At 46.7% G+C, this 18855-nt stretch overlaps 1 protein-coding gene across 1 annotated transcript; it reads left to right on the top strand.

Moving 5' to 3' along the window:
• Window positions 1-2552: 2552 nt before the first annotated feature.
• On the top strand, window positions 2553-3763 carry LOC137318352 (zinc finger protein 16-like; the record flags this gene model as incomplete). Its single annotated transcript, XM_067981237.1, has 1 exon — window positions 2553-3763. A coding segment is annotated over one exon (1047 nt), but the record flags the coding sequence as incomplete, so codon positions are not given.
• Window positions 3764-18855: the final 15092 nt, after the last annotated feature.

Below are 18855 nucleotides of genomic sequence, written 5' to 3'. Positions count from 1 at the left end.
GTCTGTAAATGAAGGAGGAACGGTGACTGGTGCGGGAGTGTCTGTAAATGAAGGCGAAATGGTGACTGGTCAGGGGGTGTCTGTAAATGAAGGAGAAATTGTGACTGGTCAGGGGGTGTCTGTAAATGAAGGAGAAATGGTGACTGGTTAGGGGGTGTCTGTAAATGAAGGCGAAATGGTGACGTTCAGGGAGAGTCTGTAAATGAAGGAGGAACGGTGATTGGTCCGGGAGTGTCTGTAAATGAAGGCGAAATGGTGATTGGTCCGGGGGTGTCTGTAAATGAAGGAGGAACGGTGATTGGTCCGGGAGTGTCTGTGAATGCAGGAGAATTGTTGACTGGTCAGGGAGTGTCGACATCTGAAGGAGAAACAGTGATGGGTCAGGGAGTGTCTATTAATGAAGGGAAATGCTGACGGGTCAGGGAGAGTTTGCAAATGAAGGAGAAATGCTGAAGGGTCAGGGAGCGTCTATAAATGTAGGAGAAATTGTGTTTGATCAGGGAGTGTCTGAAAATGAAGGAGAAATTGTGATAGGTCAAGGAAAATCTTTAAATGAAGGAGAAATGGTGACTGGTCAGGGAGAGTCTGTCGCCAAAATTGGGAGATATCACAGATGGATGGCATACAGGCAGCTCTCGGGAGGGACATTGTGTGGAAATGAGGGGCAGAGCATATACACACAGCCAGAGTCAGCATATTCAGGAGAGGAGAGGGGACTCAGTGAGTGTAGAACTGAATCCAACCAGATTCAGCAACTTCAGGGGAGGAGAGGGAGGGGAACCAGTGAGTGTAGAACTGAACCCAGTCAGAGTCAGCACCTTCAGGGGAGGAGAGGGAGGGGAACCACTGAGTGGTTCCCTTTAAATATTTTTTTTTTCAGCATATGGTAACATATTGTGATGGGATATGTGCATTCCGTCCTTCATTACCCCAATATTCTTGTTACACCTCTCGTCCTTGGGTTTCGGGTGCCATTACCACTATTACTAGTACCAACCCTAGGAGCCTTCCTCCGTCAGGTTTACACTCCACTTGAGTGGGGTACACCCGCACCATTGCCCTGAATTGGCAAGGGGTGATGTTCTTGTTTGGTAACAGCCACTTGGAGGTACCACCTCCATCATGCCCACAGGTCAGGCTCACCCTCAGTTTGTTGATTCGTTATTCATAAGGGTACTTCCCCTGCCTGTATCTGGGCTAGGTTCTCTCGTGTCTGTTCCACAATCCAGTTACCATATGTACTGCAGATGTCATCTGTTAGCGTGGATTTTGGTCTGTTGAATTAAAGGCAACGATGAAGTGACTTATGGGTACACGACAGTGGTATTTACCCTCAAACCACACTGAAATGCGCTTTGTGTAGATTAGACTAACCTTAATTAAAAGCTTAAATATAACGCTTGACTACTAATAAAATGGACACTATTAAACAAAATGGATTCTATTAAACAAAGGGACACTATTAAACAAAATGGATTCTGTGACTGTGGGAAAGACAGTTAAAAGTGTTGAGTTTGTACATTCCAGAACTGGCTTACAGTCTGGGAATACAAAGGACATTTCACAACGAACTGATAAAACTATAGAACCAGACTGCATGAAACAAAGGCATGCTGTCTTAAGGTGATAATAGTTGTTCGGACTTAATTGGTTAATGCGTAAGCAGTCCGTTGTTGCTATGCGGACTTAATTGGTTAATGTGTAAACTGTCCGTTGTTGCTGTGCGGACTTAATTGGTTAATGTGTAAACTGTCCGTTGTTGCTGTGCGGACTTAATTGGTTAATGTGTGTAATCAAGATTAATGATGTAAAAGCTACTGAAATCTGCATTTCAAAGGTATAAAAAAGCATGACAACCATTTTAAAGTTGAGAAGGTATCTGCGTGCATTGCGGAATGTCCAGTCTTCTCCCAAAGCTTTGTCCAATAAACTGCATGTTGAATCTTTAAGTCTGACTCCGAGTGGTGATTTTTCCCACAACAGAGGTGGTGCGATGGGTTTGGGTTTCAGCAGAGGGAGGAGGGTGAGTGTGTGGACGGGGATTTACAGTCTGGGGGAATGAGCGGGAAGAATGTTCCACAGGAACTGGAATTGCCTGTTCTGAATTTCTATCCTGTATTCACAGTGAGGACTTTTGTTATCTCCTTTTACAGGGTATTACAAGGGGCGGATTTGCAGACGAGAAACTCAAACCAAACATCACGTCAAGATCTGACTCCATTCACCAGCACCTGAAGATTATCGGCCTTAAAATATAGGAGAAATGTTGATCTGTTCTATCTGTGGAAAAGATTTCAAACATCACTGTGACTGGAATAGCAGCGAGACACACACACCCGATTGAGAGTGTTCCAGTGCACTGACTGTGGGAAGAGCTTTCACCAGTTACACAGCCTGAAGAAACATCACACCATTCACAGTGGGGAGAAACGAGACACGTGTTCTCTGTGCAGACGAGACTTCTACTGATCTCCAACGTGGAGAGAGAGAAGGACACCCGCACCATGGAGAAACCGTGGAAATGTGGGGACTGTGGGAGGGGATTCAGTTAATCATCCCGGCTGGAATCACATCGACGCAGACACACTGGAGAGAGGCCGTTCACCTGCTCCGTGTGTGGGAGCGGATTCACTCAGTCATCCCACCTCACTGAACATCAACTTGTTCACACTGATAAGAGACTTTTTAAATGTTCTGTCTGTGAGAAGAGCTTTAAAAGAAAAAGTGATCTGCTGACACACCAACGCACTCACACTGGGGAGACGCCGTTCACCTGCACTAAGTGCGGGAAGGGATTCATTCAGTCATCCAACCTGCTGACACACCAGCGAATTCACACTGGGGAGAGGCCGTTCACCTGCTCCGTGTGTGGGAGCGGATTCACTCAATCTTCCCACCTCATTGAACATCAGCTTGTTCACACTGATAAGAGACTTTTTAAATGCTCTGTCTGTGAGAAAAGCTTTAAAAGAAAAAGTGATCTGCTGACACACCAACGCACTCACACTGGGGAGAAGCCGTTCACCTGCTCCGTGTGTGGGAAGGGATTCACTCGGTCATCCAGCCTACTGACACACCAGCGGGTCCACACTGGGGAGAGGCTGTTCACCTGCTCCGTGTGTGGGAAGAGTTTCACTCGATCATCCCACCTGCTGAGACATCAGCAAGTTCACACTGGGGAGAGGCCATTCACCTGCTTCATATGTGGGAAGGGATTCGCTCAGTCATCCACCCTGCTTACACACCAGCGAGTTCACACAGGGCAGAGGCCGTTCACCTGCTTCATATGTGGGAAGAGATTCACTCAGTCATCCACCCTGCTGACACACCAGCGAGTTCACACTGGGGAGAGGCCATTCACCTGCTCCGTGTGTGGGAAGGAATTCACTTGTTCATCCGGCCTCATTGAACACCAACTTGTTCACACTGATAAGAGACCCTTTCAATGTTCTAACTGTGAGAAGAGCTTTAAAAGAACTTGGGATCTGCTGAGACATGAACGTATTCACACTGGGGAGAGGCCCATCACCTGCTCAGTGTGTGGGATGGGATTCACTCAATCATCCCACCTGCTGAGTCACCAGCGAGTTCACATGTGACTGCAGGGGTTGGATTCTGCTGTTATTCCTGCTGTTAATCACATCCAGGACTGAACCATGTTCATTCTGACAGTTGGGGTTTGTTTCTGATGTTAAACTCCAGCCCAGTTAAAGGGATTATTAATATTCTGTACAAGTGTCAAATTAATCAGCTTTCTTTCAAACACAGTGTGTCCAGTCCTTGATATCTTGATGATAAGAGAAGCAGTTTGAGGACTCATGATGAAGTGAGTGGAATCCATATTAGAACTGAGTTCCTCCACCATTTTAAAAGATGGATCGACAAATGTCCAACTCTGACAGGACAGAAAATTCTATTATATCACACGGTCCACTTCAATCAGGCTGAGCAGATTTCCACGACCCTTGTGTGGGAAAGAGTTTCCTGATTTCAATCCAAGACACCCGAGCTCTAAATTTAAGTTTATGTCCTCTTGTTCTGGATTCACCGACGAGAGAAAATAGTTTCTATTTCTACCCTATCGAATCCCTTTATAATTTTAAATATCTGGATCAGATCACCCCTCAACCTTCTAAACTCAAGGGAATGCAAACCAAGTTGATGCAACTGGTCCTTATAATTGAACCCTTCAAGCCCCAGTGTCATTCTGGTGAATTTGCACTGTACCCCCTCCAAGGTCAATATATCCAATATGTCCCAGCACTGACTGTGTGTATAACAGGACTGAGTGTCCCAGCACTGACTGTGTGTTTAACAGGACTGAGTGTCCCAGCACTGACTGTGTGTATAACAGGACTGAGTGTCCCAGCATTGACTGTGTGTATAACAGGACTGAGTGTCCCAGCACTGACTGTGTGTATAACAGGATTGAGTGTCCCAGCACTGACTGTGCGTATAACAGGATTGATTGTCCCAGCACTGACCGTGTGTATAACAGGACTGAATGTCCCAGCGCTGACTGTGTGTATAACAGGACTTAGTGTCCCAGCATTGATTGTGTGTATAACAGGACTGAATGTCCCAGCACTGACTGTATGTATAAAAGGACTGACTGTCCCAGCACTGACTGTGTGGAACAGGATTGAGTGTCCCAGCACTGACTGTGCGTAGAACAGGATTGAGTGTCCCTGCACTGACTGTGTGGAACAGGATTGAGTGTCCCAGCACTGACTGTGTGTATAAGAGGACTGAGTGTCCCAGCACTGACTCTGTGGAACAGGATTGAGTGTCCCAGCACTGACTGTTTGTATTGACAGGACTGAGTGTCCCAGCACTGACTGTGTGTATAAGAGGACTGAGTGTCCCAGCACTGACTGTGTGTATTGACAGGATTGAGTGTCCCAGCACTGACTGTGTATAACAGGACTGAGTGTCCCAGCACTGTCTCTGTGTATAATAGGACTGAGTGTCCCAGCACTGACTGTGTGTATAAGAGGACTGAGTGTCCCAGCACTGATTGTGTGGAACAGGATTGAGTGTCCCAGCACTGACTGTGTGTATTGACAGGACTGAGTGTCCCAGCACTGACTGTGTATAACAGGACTGAGTGTCCCAGCACTGACTGTGTGGAAAACAGAACTGAGTGTCCCAGCACTGACTGTGTTCATAGCAGGACAGGGTATCCCAGCACTGAATGTATGTCCAACAGGACTGAGTGTCCCAGCACTGACTGTGTGGAAAACAGAACTGAGTGTCCCAGCACTGACTGTGTTGATAGCAGGACAGGGTGTCCCAGCACTGAATGTGTGTACAACAGGACTGAGTGTCCCAGCACTGACTGTGTGTAGAACAGGATTGAGTGTCCCAGCACTGACTGTGCGTATAACAGGATTGATTGTCCCAGCACTGACTGTGTGTATAACAGGACTGAATGTCCCAGCGCTGACTGTGTGTATAACAGGACTTAGTGTCCCAGCAGTGATTGTGTGTATAACAGGACTGAATGTCCCAGCACTGACTGTATGTATAAAAGGACTGACTGTCCCAGCACTGACTGTATGTATAACAGGACTGAGTGTACCAGCACTGACTGTGCGTCGAACAGGATTGATTGTCCCAGCACTGACTGTGTGGAACAGGATTGAGTGTCCCAGCACTGACTGTGTGGAACAGGATTGAGTGTCCCAGCACTGACTGTGCGTAGAACAGGATTGAGTGTCCCAGCACTGACTGTGTGGAACAGGATTGAGTGTCCCAGCACTGACTGTGTGTATTGACAGGACTGAGTGTCCCAGCACTGACTGTGTATAACAGGACTGAGTGTCCCAGCACTGTCTCTGTGTATAATAGGACTGAGTGTCCCAGCACTGACTGTGTGTATAACAGGACTGAGTGTCCCAGCACTGACTGTGTGTATTGACAGGACTGAGTGTCCCAGCACTGACTGTGTATAACAGGACTGAGTGTCCCAGCACTGTCTCTGTGTATAATAGGACTGAGTGTCCCAGCACTGACTCTGTGTATAACAGGACTGAGTGTCCCAGCACTGACTGTGTGTATTGACAGGACTGAGTGTCCCAGCACTGACTCTGTGTATAACAGGACTGAGTGTCCCAGCACTGATTGTGTTGATAGCAGGACAGGGTGTCCTAGCACTGACTGTGTGGAACAGGATTGAGTGTCCCAGCACTGACTGTGTGGAAACGGATTGAGTGTCCCAGCACTGACTGTGTGTATTGACAGGACTGAGTGTCCCAGCACTGACTGTGTATAACAGGACTGAGTGTCCCAGCACTGTCTCTGTGTATAATAGGACTGAGTGTCCCAGCACTGACTGTGTGTATAACAGGACTGAGTGTCCCAGCACTGACTGTGTGTATTGACAGGACTGAGTGTCCCAGCACTGACTGTGTATAACAGGACTGAGTGTCCCAGCACTGTCTCTGTGTATAATAGGACTGAGTGTCCCAGCACTGACTCTGTGTATAACAGGACTGAGTGTCCCAGCACTGACTGTGCGTATAACAGGATTGAGTGTCCCAGCACTGACTGTGCGCAGAGTGTAGATGGTGTGTGGGAGGAGATAAATGGGTGGGTTCGATTCCATGATAGGTTGGAGTGACATGGGGTTGTCGGTGGAGAATAAATCGGTTGGAGGAGGTTCCAGAGATATGGAGAGGATTAGAAAACGAGGACGAGGGTCTTAAAATCGAAGCTTTGTCGGACCGGGTGCCAATGTAGTAACACATGAACAGAAACTTACGGTTCACTGCCCGGCAGACAGGTGGGGAAGACATTGATGTCCGCGGGGGAACAGTCAGGGTCACAGCAGCAGTTGAGGTCGCAGACTCCGCCAGTCAGGTCACAGGTAAAAATGGGAACGGCTGGAACAAGACACACACAGTGAGATCTTACAACAGAGCACGGACGGTCTCAAAGACCACCTCCCTCCCTTGTCTGAATCCACGATCACCGTCTTCACCATCTCCCAAAATCAATCTGCAGACTTATCCTCCCACTGCTTTCTACTCACCGAATTACAGCTTCCAGATACCCAGCACAACCCACTTAATAAATAATAATAATTATGTGGAGAGAATAGAGAAGCTGGGATTACTCTCTTTGGAGCAGAGAAGGTTCAGGGGAGATTTACCAGAATGGTCCCGGGGATGAGGGACTTCAGTTACCGGGAGAGACTGGAGAAGCTGGGATTGTTCTCCTCAGAGCAGAGACGGTTAAGGGGAGATTTAATAGAGAGGTTGAAAATGAGGAGGGGTTTTGATGGAGTCGATGGGGAGAAACTGTTGCCACTGGCGGGAGGATCGGTAACCAGAGGACACAGATTGAAGGGAATTGGGAAAAGAGCCAGAGGGAGATGAGGAGAATGTTTTTAGGCAGCGAGTTGTTCTGATCTGGAATTCACTGCCTGAAAGGGCGGTGGGAGCAGATTCAATAATAACTTTCAAAAGGGAATCGGCTCAATCCTTGAAGGGGGGAAATTTGCGGGACTGTGGGGAAAGAGCGGGGGGGAGTGGGACTAATGGGATCGCTCTTTCACAGAGCCGGCACAGGCGCGATGGGCCGAGCGGCCTCTTTCACAGGGCCGGCACAGGCGCGATGGGCCGAGCGGCCTCTTTCACAGGGCCGGCACAGGCGCGATGGGCCGAGCGGCCTCTCTCTGTGCTGTTTGATTCTCGCTCACTTTTGGGCTCCGACCCACGGCCCGTTTGACGGGGAGGCGGGAGAGTGACTCCCCCCCGAGCCCAGCTCGACACCGGGCGCTGCCAGAGTGGAGATTCATGGGGCCCGCAGGAGGCCCCGAGTAACTTCCCCCGTCTCCCCACCCTCCCCACTCAGGCCACTCCCGGGTGCGGGCCCTCCCTCTGTCGGCCTCGCCCCCGCCCACAGCACCGCCCGCCCGCCATCATCTTCCCGGCGCCGGCCTGTTGCTAAGGGAACGCGTCACAGGAACCGCGCGGCGCATGTGCGGCATCCCTCTGGCCCGAGCGGGACCTACGCCTCGTGACGTCCGCGCGCAAAGGTGAGTGACGCTTCAGAGTGTCACGTGGTGGAAGGCGTCAGCCCAGGAGTCGGCGGGAGGAGAGAGCTGTCAATCAAAGGGCCCGGATTCAGCACTCACTGCGCACAGGGTTTGGAGAATTTGTTTAAAATGCAAAATGTGCAAGAATGAAATAAAATTAGAAATGTACCAAAAAGGGAAAAAAAACTGCAAATATAATAATCTGAATTTAAAACAGAAATGTCTAAACTCACATAAGGCTGATGGTCTGGGTCCTCCCGCCACTATTCGTCTTCTCGACCTGGGGCATAGGATGAGCAGAATGCTTGAATGTACCTTTTTTTAATGCAGATGGATGGAATGGAACAGCGAGGGAGGCTGTGGGGCCTGATTGTATCAGCAATTTCCAGAGAATTGGCGAAGTACCTGACAGTGGTACCTTGGGATACGACAGCCTCGAAATTTAAAATTATTTTGGTACATTTGCACTCGCTTTTTGTGATTGTTGTACCCGGACACCTAAACCCCTTTGCTCCTCTACAGTCCCTAGTTTCTCACCATTAAGAAAATTCTCCTATTTCTCACTTGGTGCCAAGTGAATGTACAGAAGGCCGGTGTTTATGCTCTGCATGAGCCTCCTGTCACCCTTCTTCATCTAACCCTAACAGCATATCTTTCTATTCTTTGGGATACGACAGGCTCGAAATTGGGATCTTCAATGTTGTTTTTGATACATGTGCACTAGATTTCCAAACTTCGCCAGTAAAAGTAATGGACTTTTACTGATTGGTGTACCTTGACACCAAAGCCCCTTTGCTCCTCGACAGTCCCAATAGATGCTCTTTGTATTACTCCCCGCATCTTTACAGTCTGGCAGTGTTTACTCTCTTCACTGTCCAATAACAACAGAGACGGCGAGACTGGAACTTTTTTTTGTATTTCAACATATAGTTTATTTCATAAAATTTATGGATGCACACAGTTCAATGTAAATATCACAGTTACAATTCAAAATAATCAATAAAGATTGTGCACACGACGATTCCATTTTACAATTCAACACAGTATATATTTTCTCGGACATGATGTACAATACAAGGTGAAATAGCCTTACACAGTGGCCTTTCCCCATAGAGCCTTTGCCTGGGCCGCACCTCGCTTCAGTGTGTCCCACTGCTGTCGGGGGTGCACCCCTCTTCGACTCCATGGTATAGGGATCCTGTCTCTGTGGATGGGGGTTATCCCCTTTTACCCGAATACATGGATCCATTCGCCCACATTCATGTTAGTGTTTGGCAAACACTGTCTGATGTCTTTCACACACCTGTAGAAGCTTGGGGTCAGAGACGTAGGGGGTAATTTCACCTTCACTGCTTGGGCGGTAAACTGACGGAGCAGAAATTAAAATCGGGCCGGTTCTTTCAGCGGGGGGGGGGGGGGAGGGGGGGTGATCCGCTCCACCAGTTCAGCCCCCCGCGATGGTGAAAATTTCCCTCCACGTGTTGTGAACCGGTGCAGTTTGAGACAATGGACCAACTTGTGGGCTTCGAAGATTGATATTAGGGCGGTGGTCACGAAAAGTGTGGCCGATTTTAAGTATCCCCGCCTGGCGGAAATGGGGTGGTAGAGGCGAGTAAATGGTGTCAGGTCACTTACCGCCCCTTTAACGTTGGAGTTCCTGCCTCCACCACCGTGGGTCGGGTCCTGAGAAGAGCGGCCGGAGCAACACCCACCTGTTTCCGGGTCAGGCCACGTGTAATATGTAAATCAGAGTATTGTGACGTAAACGTGACAGTATTTAAATTTGGTGACGAATGGGAGGAGGAGCCGCCCTATCGATGGGCATTGAGTGATCCAGAACACTGAGAAGTTTATTGTTAACTTATATTTTTTGGAGTAAGGATGAGCCGGAGAGCTTTCCCTTGGCCTGCTGAGGCCGTGAGAAATCTCCCGGCCCCTGATTGTCTCAGAAATGTATCAGGAGGTTTCCTCATAGATCTGTGTAACCAGGCCCAGCCTCATGTCCCATTAAACTCCCTGCCGTGAGTAAACATTGCTGCCCAGCAGCTCAGAGAGGAAACGATCTCCGGAACTCCCCACTGGAGTTTGAAATTACATTAATATTTTACCAGTCAGTAACGGTCCGGGTGTTGGTCCATTATTATTCTGTTCTGGTCAAAACAAATGTCCTAATGAACAGGACGCTGTCTGACACTGACAGCTCACCCTCAGTCCATCCCACCGGGCAGTCTGTATGATGGGAAATAATCATCAATCGAAAAGGAGGATTTGATTTTATTCATTTCAGGATTAAACATTTAATATTGAAATCATATTATTTCCAGACTAATAACAGCAAATAATTTCATGTTAGAATCACATCTTGTATCATTTCACAAACACCGCATTTGTCGGGTAAAATATAATTCCTGTCTGCTTTTTTCCAAATTTATTTAAAGTATTCGATTGATATCAGTTACTTTAGTGAACTCATTGATGTCAATAGATAGTAAAATCAGGCGCGGTGAATAACGGGCGCCCGATCCGCTACCGCCCGTCTTAGGCCACCGCCAAACGTGAAACTCTAATTGACTCTAATTGACTTTTTATTTAATTTCGGATGTAAAGTCTTCAGACGTTTCTATGATTTAACTAATGTAACAATTAGATTCAGTGGGTATTTCAGCCCGTTCTTCAGCTCCTCTCTGAATTTCGTCTGGGTCACAGCATAAATACACGTGTTGGTGCAGGAACTGAGAAGTTGAAGCATGAATCCGGCTGACTCAATGTCACTGACCGTATAGAACTGGGCGTTTGTTATCCGCAGAGAGATAAAATAAAAAACTTCTGCGCTCCATAACAATATAAAACTGCCTGATATACTGAAGAGTAAAACGATGGATTTCCTTCGGTTCTCCATCTCTGGATCCTTGTGATTCTCTCCATTGCTGCGGCCCCGGAGTCCCCTGCGGACTCTGCTGGCCGCTAAAATGTGCCTGGCGGTGAGAACATTGAACAGTAAAATCAGAATGAATGGGAGACAAGGAGTTAACACAAGATTAAACAAGTCAAACGCAGCAAATGTGGGTGATGTGAAAAAGGTCGGTTTAAAGACACAACCCCGGGGTACATTGTCCATTATATATTCCGGGCCAATTACAAAGTACCCGGGAATGTTCAGTAAACAGCTCAGCGCACTCACCACCCCGATAACAACAGCCGCCGTTTTCTCGGTGCAATATTTTGTTTTCAGCTTCTGACAACAAATGGCCACAAATCGATCAAAGGTGAAAACCACTGTAAACCAGACAGAGGCCGCTGTGACTGCAAAACTCAGGTTGAGAATGAAACGACACACGGGGGTAATGGTCAAGAATGAAACTGGGAAATAAATCTCAACAATGCGCCACATTATGACATCAGTGATAACGACCAGGAGATCGGCCGCCGCCATTCCCACCAGGTAGCGAGTGATACATTTGGAGAGTCCGCACTTTCCTCGGGACAGGATCACAATCGCCACCAAGTTAACTGTAAGAGAGAGAAACGGAAGCAAAGAAATTACTGATCAGACCTGGAGACAAAGCAGCAGTTTGACAGGATCTGGGGTGAAATTTCCAGCTTTGTTGCTGCATCAAACGGTGGAAACTGATTCACTGACTTGGGCAGCGCTTTTGGACAGAAAAGAAGTTTTTAAACACAATTATCAATAATGCATTGGGAAATTGATACAGAACGTGAATATAATGAGCACCGGATCGACTGGAATGGCCGAGTGAGGGGGCAGTGCCGGTGGGGAAGGGAGAAGGGGCTGTCATGTTCGGGAATCCAACGGGCAAAATTCGGATTTGGCTCCAGAGGGACGGGAAAGTGAGCGAGGGCCGGAAAGGTGAGGGGACAGGAAGAGCTGCTGCTGGGTTTGTTGCTGTGGTTGAAGAGAGCCGACAGGGGCTGGCACAAAACGGGAAAGACCGAGATCCGCGGCGGTGTTTTTGAGGCTTTGAATCGGATTGGAAGAGGCAGCTGGAGGCCGAGCCAGTGAGAGAGAGGGAGGGATACGAGGAAAAGGACATGGACGAGGTGGAGGGGAGTGAGGAGCAGATGGTTTGGGAAAGGGGATGAACAGAAGTAACGGATGAGGAGACAGAGGATTCAATGCAGTGGGAGGAGAGGCTGGGATTCACAGGGAGAGACTGCAGCAGAGTGTTAGAGGAAATCTATTTTATAGGTCCCACTCACACAATCCAAACAATAAATTCAACCATTGATTTCTGTGGTTGTTGTTGTCAGGGAATATTTCGTTCATTACATAATGTTTCAATAAATTGACTTTGCACATTCGATGAAAACTCAATCAAAATGCATTAATTGAATTAGCTTCGTTCTTTAATGAATTAAGCTGACACATAGCTTCTAGAATAGAGTATCCTAATAATTCAATGCGATCAAGAAATCACTGATTTTATTCTTTGAATGCATTTCAATTAAATTCAAGTAAATTGAACATTCACAAAAACAGAATGAGGACCTGATAGCGATAAGCACATCCGGAGCGAGCACAATAAAACTCTCACAATCTGACAACATCCTAATAACACCTTCAAGTGACATTTCCTTTACATAATTGCACTGGAAGTTTCAGCACTTGATTCCGATGAATTATTCACAACGCTGCTGCTCTCCAGCTCTCTCTCATTCTCTGTGTGCCTCTCTCTCTCCCTTTCTCACGTTCCTTCTCCCCCTCCCTTTCGTTTTCCTTCTCAGTCACGTTCTCTTTCGCACCTCTCTATCTCTCCGCACTCTCTCTTCTCTCTTTCTCAATGACCCTTTTCACATCCGAGTAAATCCTCACATCCCGCGCCTGCTTTCTCCTCACCAGCCCAGCGTTCCAACGATCCTATTCTTAGTGTAAGTTTGTTAAATGGTGAATCCTCTGTGAACAGTTTAATGTTTCTACAGATCATCCCGTTCTCCACCTGTTCACCGACACTGTTCACTTCATCTACAATGCATGGAGTGAACAGAATCGAATCCCTCTCCCAGACACACCTCACAACAATTGAAATTCCTTCTCCTGTAATTACAAAGTACAGCGTTAGATGGCGGCATTGTTCAATTAACAAAACGCCAACATCAACGCTGCTGCTAAAAATCGACAGATAAATGGAAGGGCTCCTGATTCCAACAGATAAAGTGCAAACTGATACAACATAACCTCAAAACATTGCATTTTACAGTGAATTCATCGTGAAGCAGAGAATGAGGTGTAAAAGTATCAGCAGCAAACTCAGTTCAATAGGCAGACATCTGAAGCGGCGTCAGATACACACACAATTAAATAAACTTTCAGAATAGTGATAACCAATAAATACATTGAAATCCCAGTTAAACTGAACCGTATTATTGTGGAGGGAAGGCATTGCGCTGCCTCCTTGTAACACTGAGACCGTGAGCTGTCTCATTATCAATCACTAAAAACACGTTTATGAAAAAAATATTCCAGGACAGGTTAGTTCCACAACATGAAACTGTGAACAACTCCTGATGGTCTGAGACCAGCTCTTAGCCCAGACACCTGATTCCAATACATTCAGTACAGAGAATAATCCAGTAACAATGCCAGAATTGGATAAACAAAATCGTAAAGCATATAATGCAGCTGCTCCAAGACCAAAAGAGCAGAGACTGAGGACAGAACAGTCCACTGTGTAATACATGATGGGAGAAAAAAAAAGTATCAAGTACAGCAGCAGATTTAATAACGATTTACACCTTGAACAGCTGAGATAATGACTTGCCTGGAACTCCAACGGCTGCGAGAACAGGATAATAAATACATTCTATCAGATACATTACTGAATATCCCATTTCTGTGAGAAGCAATGATTTCTGTTGGCCTGGAAACCGCAGCTCCGGCAGGCACTCTGTGTGGATTCATGACAGCGATCCCTGATTTATACAGGGGGTAAATCTCCACTGACACGGTTATACCCCTGATCATTGCTATTAGTTACAGTCATTTGAACAAACAGGCCACATCAGCAGCTTTGACTCCGATGTAAATGATGACGTGGATATATCACAAACTTCTCAAAGTTCAGAACCTTGTCTTAATGAGACCTCTGTCAGGAATAAAGTTAAAAGCTGTGCTCAGAAAGGACTGGTCCAACAATGAGCGGCTCCATTTACAGTTTTCATATAATTGTATTGACCATGTTCACTTTTACCGATTCAATTATAAATTTTATAGATTTCTCCACATTATACATTGAATCCAGGGACACAAGCAGACCCGTTTCACTCTGTTCCTGCAGTTTCCCAGTGAAAATATGAATGTTGACACGAAGACAGCCTCGAAAAGAGACCCCATCCTTTCAGGCAGTGCTTAACAACACTCCGTGTGAAAAATGTTCTCCTTATTTCCCCTCTAGTTGTTTTGCCAATTATTGAAAACCGATGACCTCTGGTTATCAATCCAATTATTTAATTACCCCTATTTGCTCTATAAAAACGCCTCATTATTTTGATCACCTCTTTTTTAATTCCCCTTAACCTTTTCTGCTCTATGGATAACAAGCCCAGCTTCTCCAATCCCTCCACATAACTGAAGTCCCTCATCCCTGGTATCACCTTGGTAACTCTCCTCTGTACCCTCTCCAAGGCCTTTACATCCTTCTTAAAATGTGGTGCCCAGTGTTGGATACAATACTCCAGCTGAGGCCTAACCAGTCTTTTGTAAGGGTTTAACATGACTTCCCTATTTTTGTATTCAATGCCCCTCTTTTACAAACCCATGTATCCCATCCGCTTGCTTAACCACCTTATCAACTTGCCCTGCCACCTTCAAAGATTTGTGAATATGCGCACCCAGGTCCCTCTGCTCTTCCAACACCCCCAAAATATTACATTGAGTTCCATCGAGTTACTTCGAAATTACAGCACAGAAACAGGCCATTCGGTCCAACTTGTTTATTCCAGCATGTATGCTCCATACGAGCCTCCTCCCTCCCTACTCCATCTAACCCTATCAGGATACGATATTCCATTATGCCTCTTGTGCTTATCTACCTTCCCCTTGAATGCATCTACGTTATTTCCCTCAACTACCCCTGTGGTAGCGCATTGCACATTCTTACCACTCATTCGGTAAAGAAGTTTTACCTGAATTCCATATTGGATTTATTAGTGACAGACTTTTATTTATGAACTCTAATTTTATACTCCCTCCCAAGTGGAAGCATTTTCTCTTCGTCTACCCGAACAAATTCTTTCATTATCTTAAAGACTTCTATCAGGTCACCCCTCAGCCTTCTCTTTTCAGAAGAAAAGAGTCCCAGCCTGTTCAGCCTTTCCTGATTAGGATATCCCCTCAGTTCTGGTATCATCCCTGTGAATCTTTTCTGCACCCTCTCCAATCCCTGTATATCCTTTCTATAATATGGAGACCAGACTGTGCACAATAATCAAAGTGTGGCCGAACCAAGGCTCCACACAAGTTTAACATAACTTCTTTGTTTATCAATTCTATCCCTCTAGAATTGAACCTCAGTGCTTGACTCGACTTTTTGTAAACCTGCGTCGCTACTTTTAGTGATTGGTCTATTTGTGCCAGAAAATTTTATTAAAATTTCAAAATATGCTTTATTTCATAAAATTTAATGATGCACACATTTCAATGAAAATGTCACAATTACCGTTCAAACAATACAATACAGATCGTGCAAACTAAGATCTCATGATTACAATTCAAGACACAGTACAGATCTTCCAATACATTCTGTACCGTACAAAGTGACATGTCCTTACATGGTCGCCTTTCCTCAAAGAACCTTTACGTAGGCAGCAACTCACTTCATTGCGTCCCTCAAAACATACTCCTGGACCTTGGAGTGTTCCATTCGGCAACAGTCGGTCGTGGACAGCTCCTTCAACTGGAATCCAAGGAGGGAGTGGCCCTGGGAGTCCTCAACATTGAATCTGGACCCCATGAAATCTCATGGCATCAGGTCAAACATGGGCAAGGAAACCTCCTGCTGATTACCACCTACCGTCCTCCCTCTGCTGATGAATCAGTCCTCCTCCATGTTGAGCACCACTTGGAGGAAGCACTGAGGGTAGCAAGGGCACAAAATGTACTCTGGATGGGCGACTTCAATGTCCATCACCAAGAGTGGCTCGGTAGCACCACGACAGACTGAGCTGGCCGAGTCCTAAAGGAAATAGCTGCCAGACTGGGCCTGCGGCAGGTGGTGAGCGAACCAACACGAGGGAAAACCTGCTTGACCTCGTCCTCACCAATCCACCTGTCGCAAATGCATCTGTCAATTACAGTATTGGTCGGAGGGACCACCGCATCGTCCTCGTGGAGATGAAGTCCCGTGTTCGCACTGAGGACACCATCCAACGTGTTGTGTGGCACTACCAACGTGCTAAATGGGATAGATTCAGAACATAGAATCAGAGAATCATAGAAGTTTACAACATGGAAACAGCCCCTTCGGCCCAACATGTCCATGTCGCCCAGTTTATACCACTCAGCTAGTCCCAGTTGCCTGCACTTGGCCCATATCCCTCTCTACCCATCTTACCCATGTAACTGTCCAAATGCTTTTTAAAAGACAAAATTGTATCCGCCTCTACTACTGCCTCTGGCAGCTCGTTCCAGACACTCACCACCCTTTGAGTAAAAAAATTGTCCCTCTGGACCCTTTTGTATCTCTCCCCTCTCACCTTAAATCTATGCCCCCTCGTTATAGACTCCCCTACCTTTGGGAAAAGATTTTGACTATCGACCTTATCTATGCCCCTCATTATTTTATAGACTTCTATAAGATCACCCCTTAACCTCCTACTCTCCAGGGAAAAAAGTCCCAGTCTATCGAACCGCTCCCTATAAGTCAAACCATCAAGTCCCGGTAGCATCCTAGTAAATCTTTTCTGCACTCTTTCTAGTTTAACAATATCCTTTCTATAATATGGTGACCAGAACTGTACACAGTATTCCAAGTGTGGCCTAACTAATGTCTTGTAGAACTTCAACAAGACATCCCAGCTCCTGTATTCAATGTTCTGACCAATGAAACCAAGCATGCTGAATGCCTTCTTCACCACCCTATCCACCTGTGACTCCACTTTCAAGGAGCTATGAACCTGTACTCCTGGATCTCTTTGTTCTTTAACTCTCCCCAACGCCCTACCATTAACGGAGTAGGTCCTGGCCCGATTCGATCTACCAAAATGCATCACCTCACATTTATCTAAATTAAACTCCATCTGCCATTCATCGGCCCATTGGCCCAATTTATCAAGATCCCGTTGCAATCCTAGATAACCTTCTTCACTGTCCACAATGCCACAATTTTGGTGTCATCTGCAAACTTACTAACCATGCCTCCTAAATTCTCATCCAAATCATTAATATAAATAACAAATAACAGCGGACCCAGCACCGATCCCTGAGGCACACCGCTGGTCACAGGCCTCCAGTTTGAATAACAACCCTCTACAACCACCCTCTGTCTTCTGCCGTCAATCCAATTTGTATCCAATTGGCTAACTCACCTTGGATCCCGTGAGGTCTAACCTTATCTAACAACCGACTATGCGGTACCTTGTCAAAGGCTTTGCTAAAGTCCATGTAGACCACGTCTACTGCACAGCCCTCATCTATCTTCTTGATCTAGCAGCTCAAAACTGGGCATCCGTGAGGCAATGTGAGCCAGCGGCAGCAGCAGATTTGTATTTCAGCACAATCTGTAACCTCATGGCCCAGCATATTCCTCACTCTACCATTACCAACAAGCCAGGGGATCAATCCTAGTTCAATGAAGGGTGTAGAAGAGCATGCCAGGGGCAGCACCAGGCGTACCTAAAAATGAGGTGCCAACCTGGTGAAGCTACAACTCAGGACGACATGCATGCTGAACAGCGGAAGCAACATGCTACAGACAGAGCGAAGCGAGTTCACAACCAACGGCTCAGATCAAAGCTCTGCAGTCCTGCCACATCCAGTCGTGAATGCTGGTGGACAATTAAACAACTAACGGGAGGAGGAGGCTCTGTGAACATCCCCATCCTCAATGATGGTGGAGTCCAGCACATGAGTGCAAAAGACAAGGCTGAAGCGTTTGCAACCATCTTCAGCCAGAAGTGCAGAGTAGATGATCCATCTCGGCCTCCTCCTGATATCTCCACCATCACATAAGCCAGTCTTCAGCCAATTCGATTCACTCCAAGTGATATCAAGAAACGGCTGAGAGCAGTGGCTTCAGCAAAGGCTATGGGCCCCGACAACATCCCGACTGTCGTGCTGAAGTCTGGTGTTGCAGAACGAGCTGCGCCTCTCGCCAAGCTGTTCAAGTACAGCTGCAACACTGGCATCAACCCCACAATGTGGAAAATTGCACAGGTGTGTCCTGTCCACAAAAAGCAAGACAAATCCAATCCGGTCAATTACCGCCCGATCAGTCCACTCTCAATCATCAGCAAAGTGATGGAAGGTGTCGTCCACAGTGCTATCATGCGGCACTTACTCACCAATAACCTGCTCACCGATGCTCAGTTTGGGTTCCGCCAGGACCACTCGACCCCAGACCTCATTACAGCCTTGGTCCAAACATGGACAAATGAGCTGAATTCCTGAGGTGAGGTGAGAGTGACTGCCCTTGACATCAAGGGATCATTTGACCGAGTGCGGCACCAATGAGCCGTCGTAAAATTGAAGTCAATGGGAATCAGGGGGGAAACTCTCAAGTGGCTGGAGTCATACCGAGCTCAAAGGAAGATGGTAGTGGTTGTTGGAGGCCAATCATCTCAGCCCCAGGGCATTGCTGCAG

The sequence above is a fragment of the Heptranchias perlo genome, unplaced genomic scaffold, assembly GCF_035084215.1.
Source record: "Heptranchias perlo isolate sHepPer1 unplaced genomic scaffold, sHepPer1.hap1 HAP1_SCAFFOLD_70, whole genome shotgun sequence".
Lineage (NCBI taxonomy): Eukaryota > Metazoa > Chordata > Chondrichthyes > Hexanchiformes > Hexanchidae > Heptranchias > Heptranchias perlo.
Note: the sequence above shows the minus strand (reverse complement) of the source record. Positions and strands in the feature narration are given on the sequence as shown.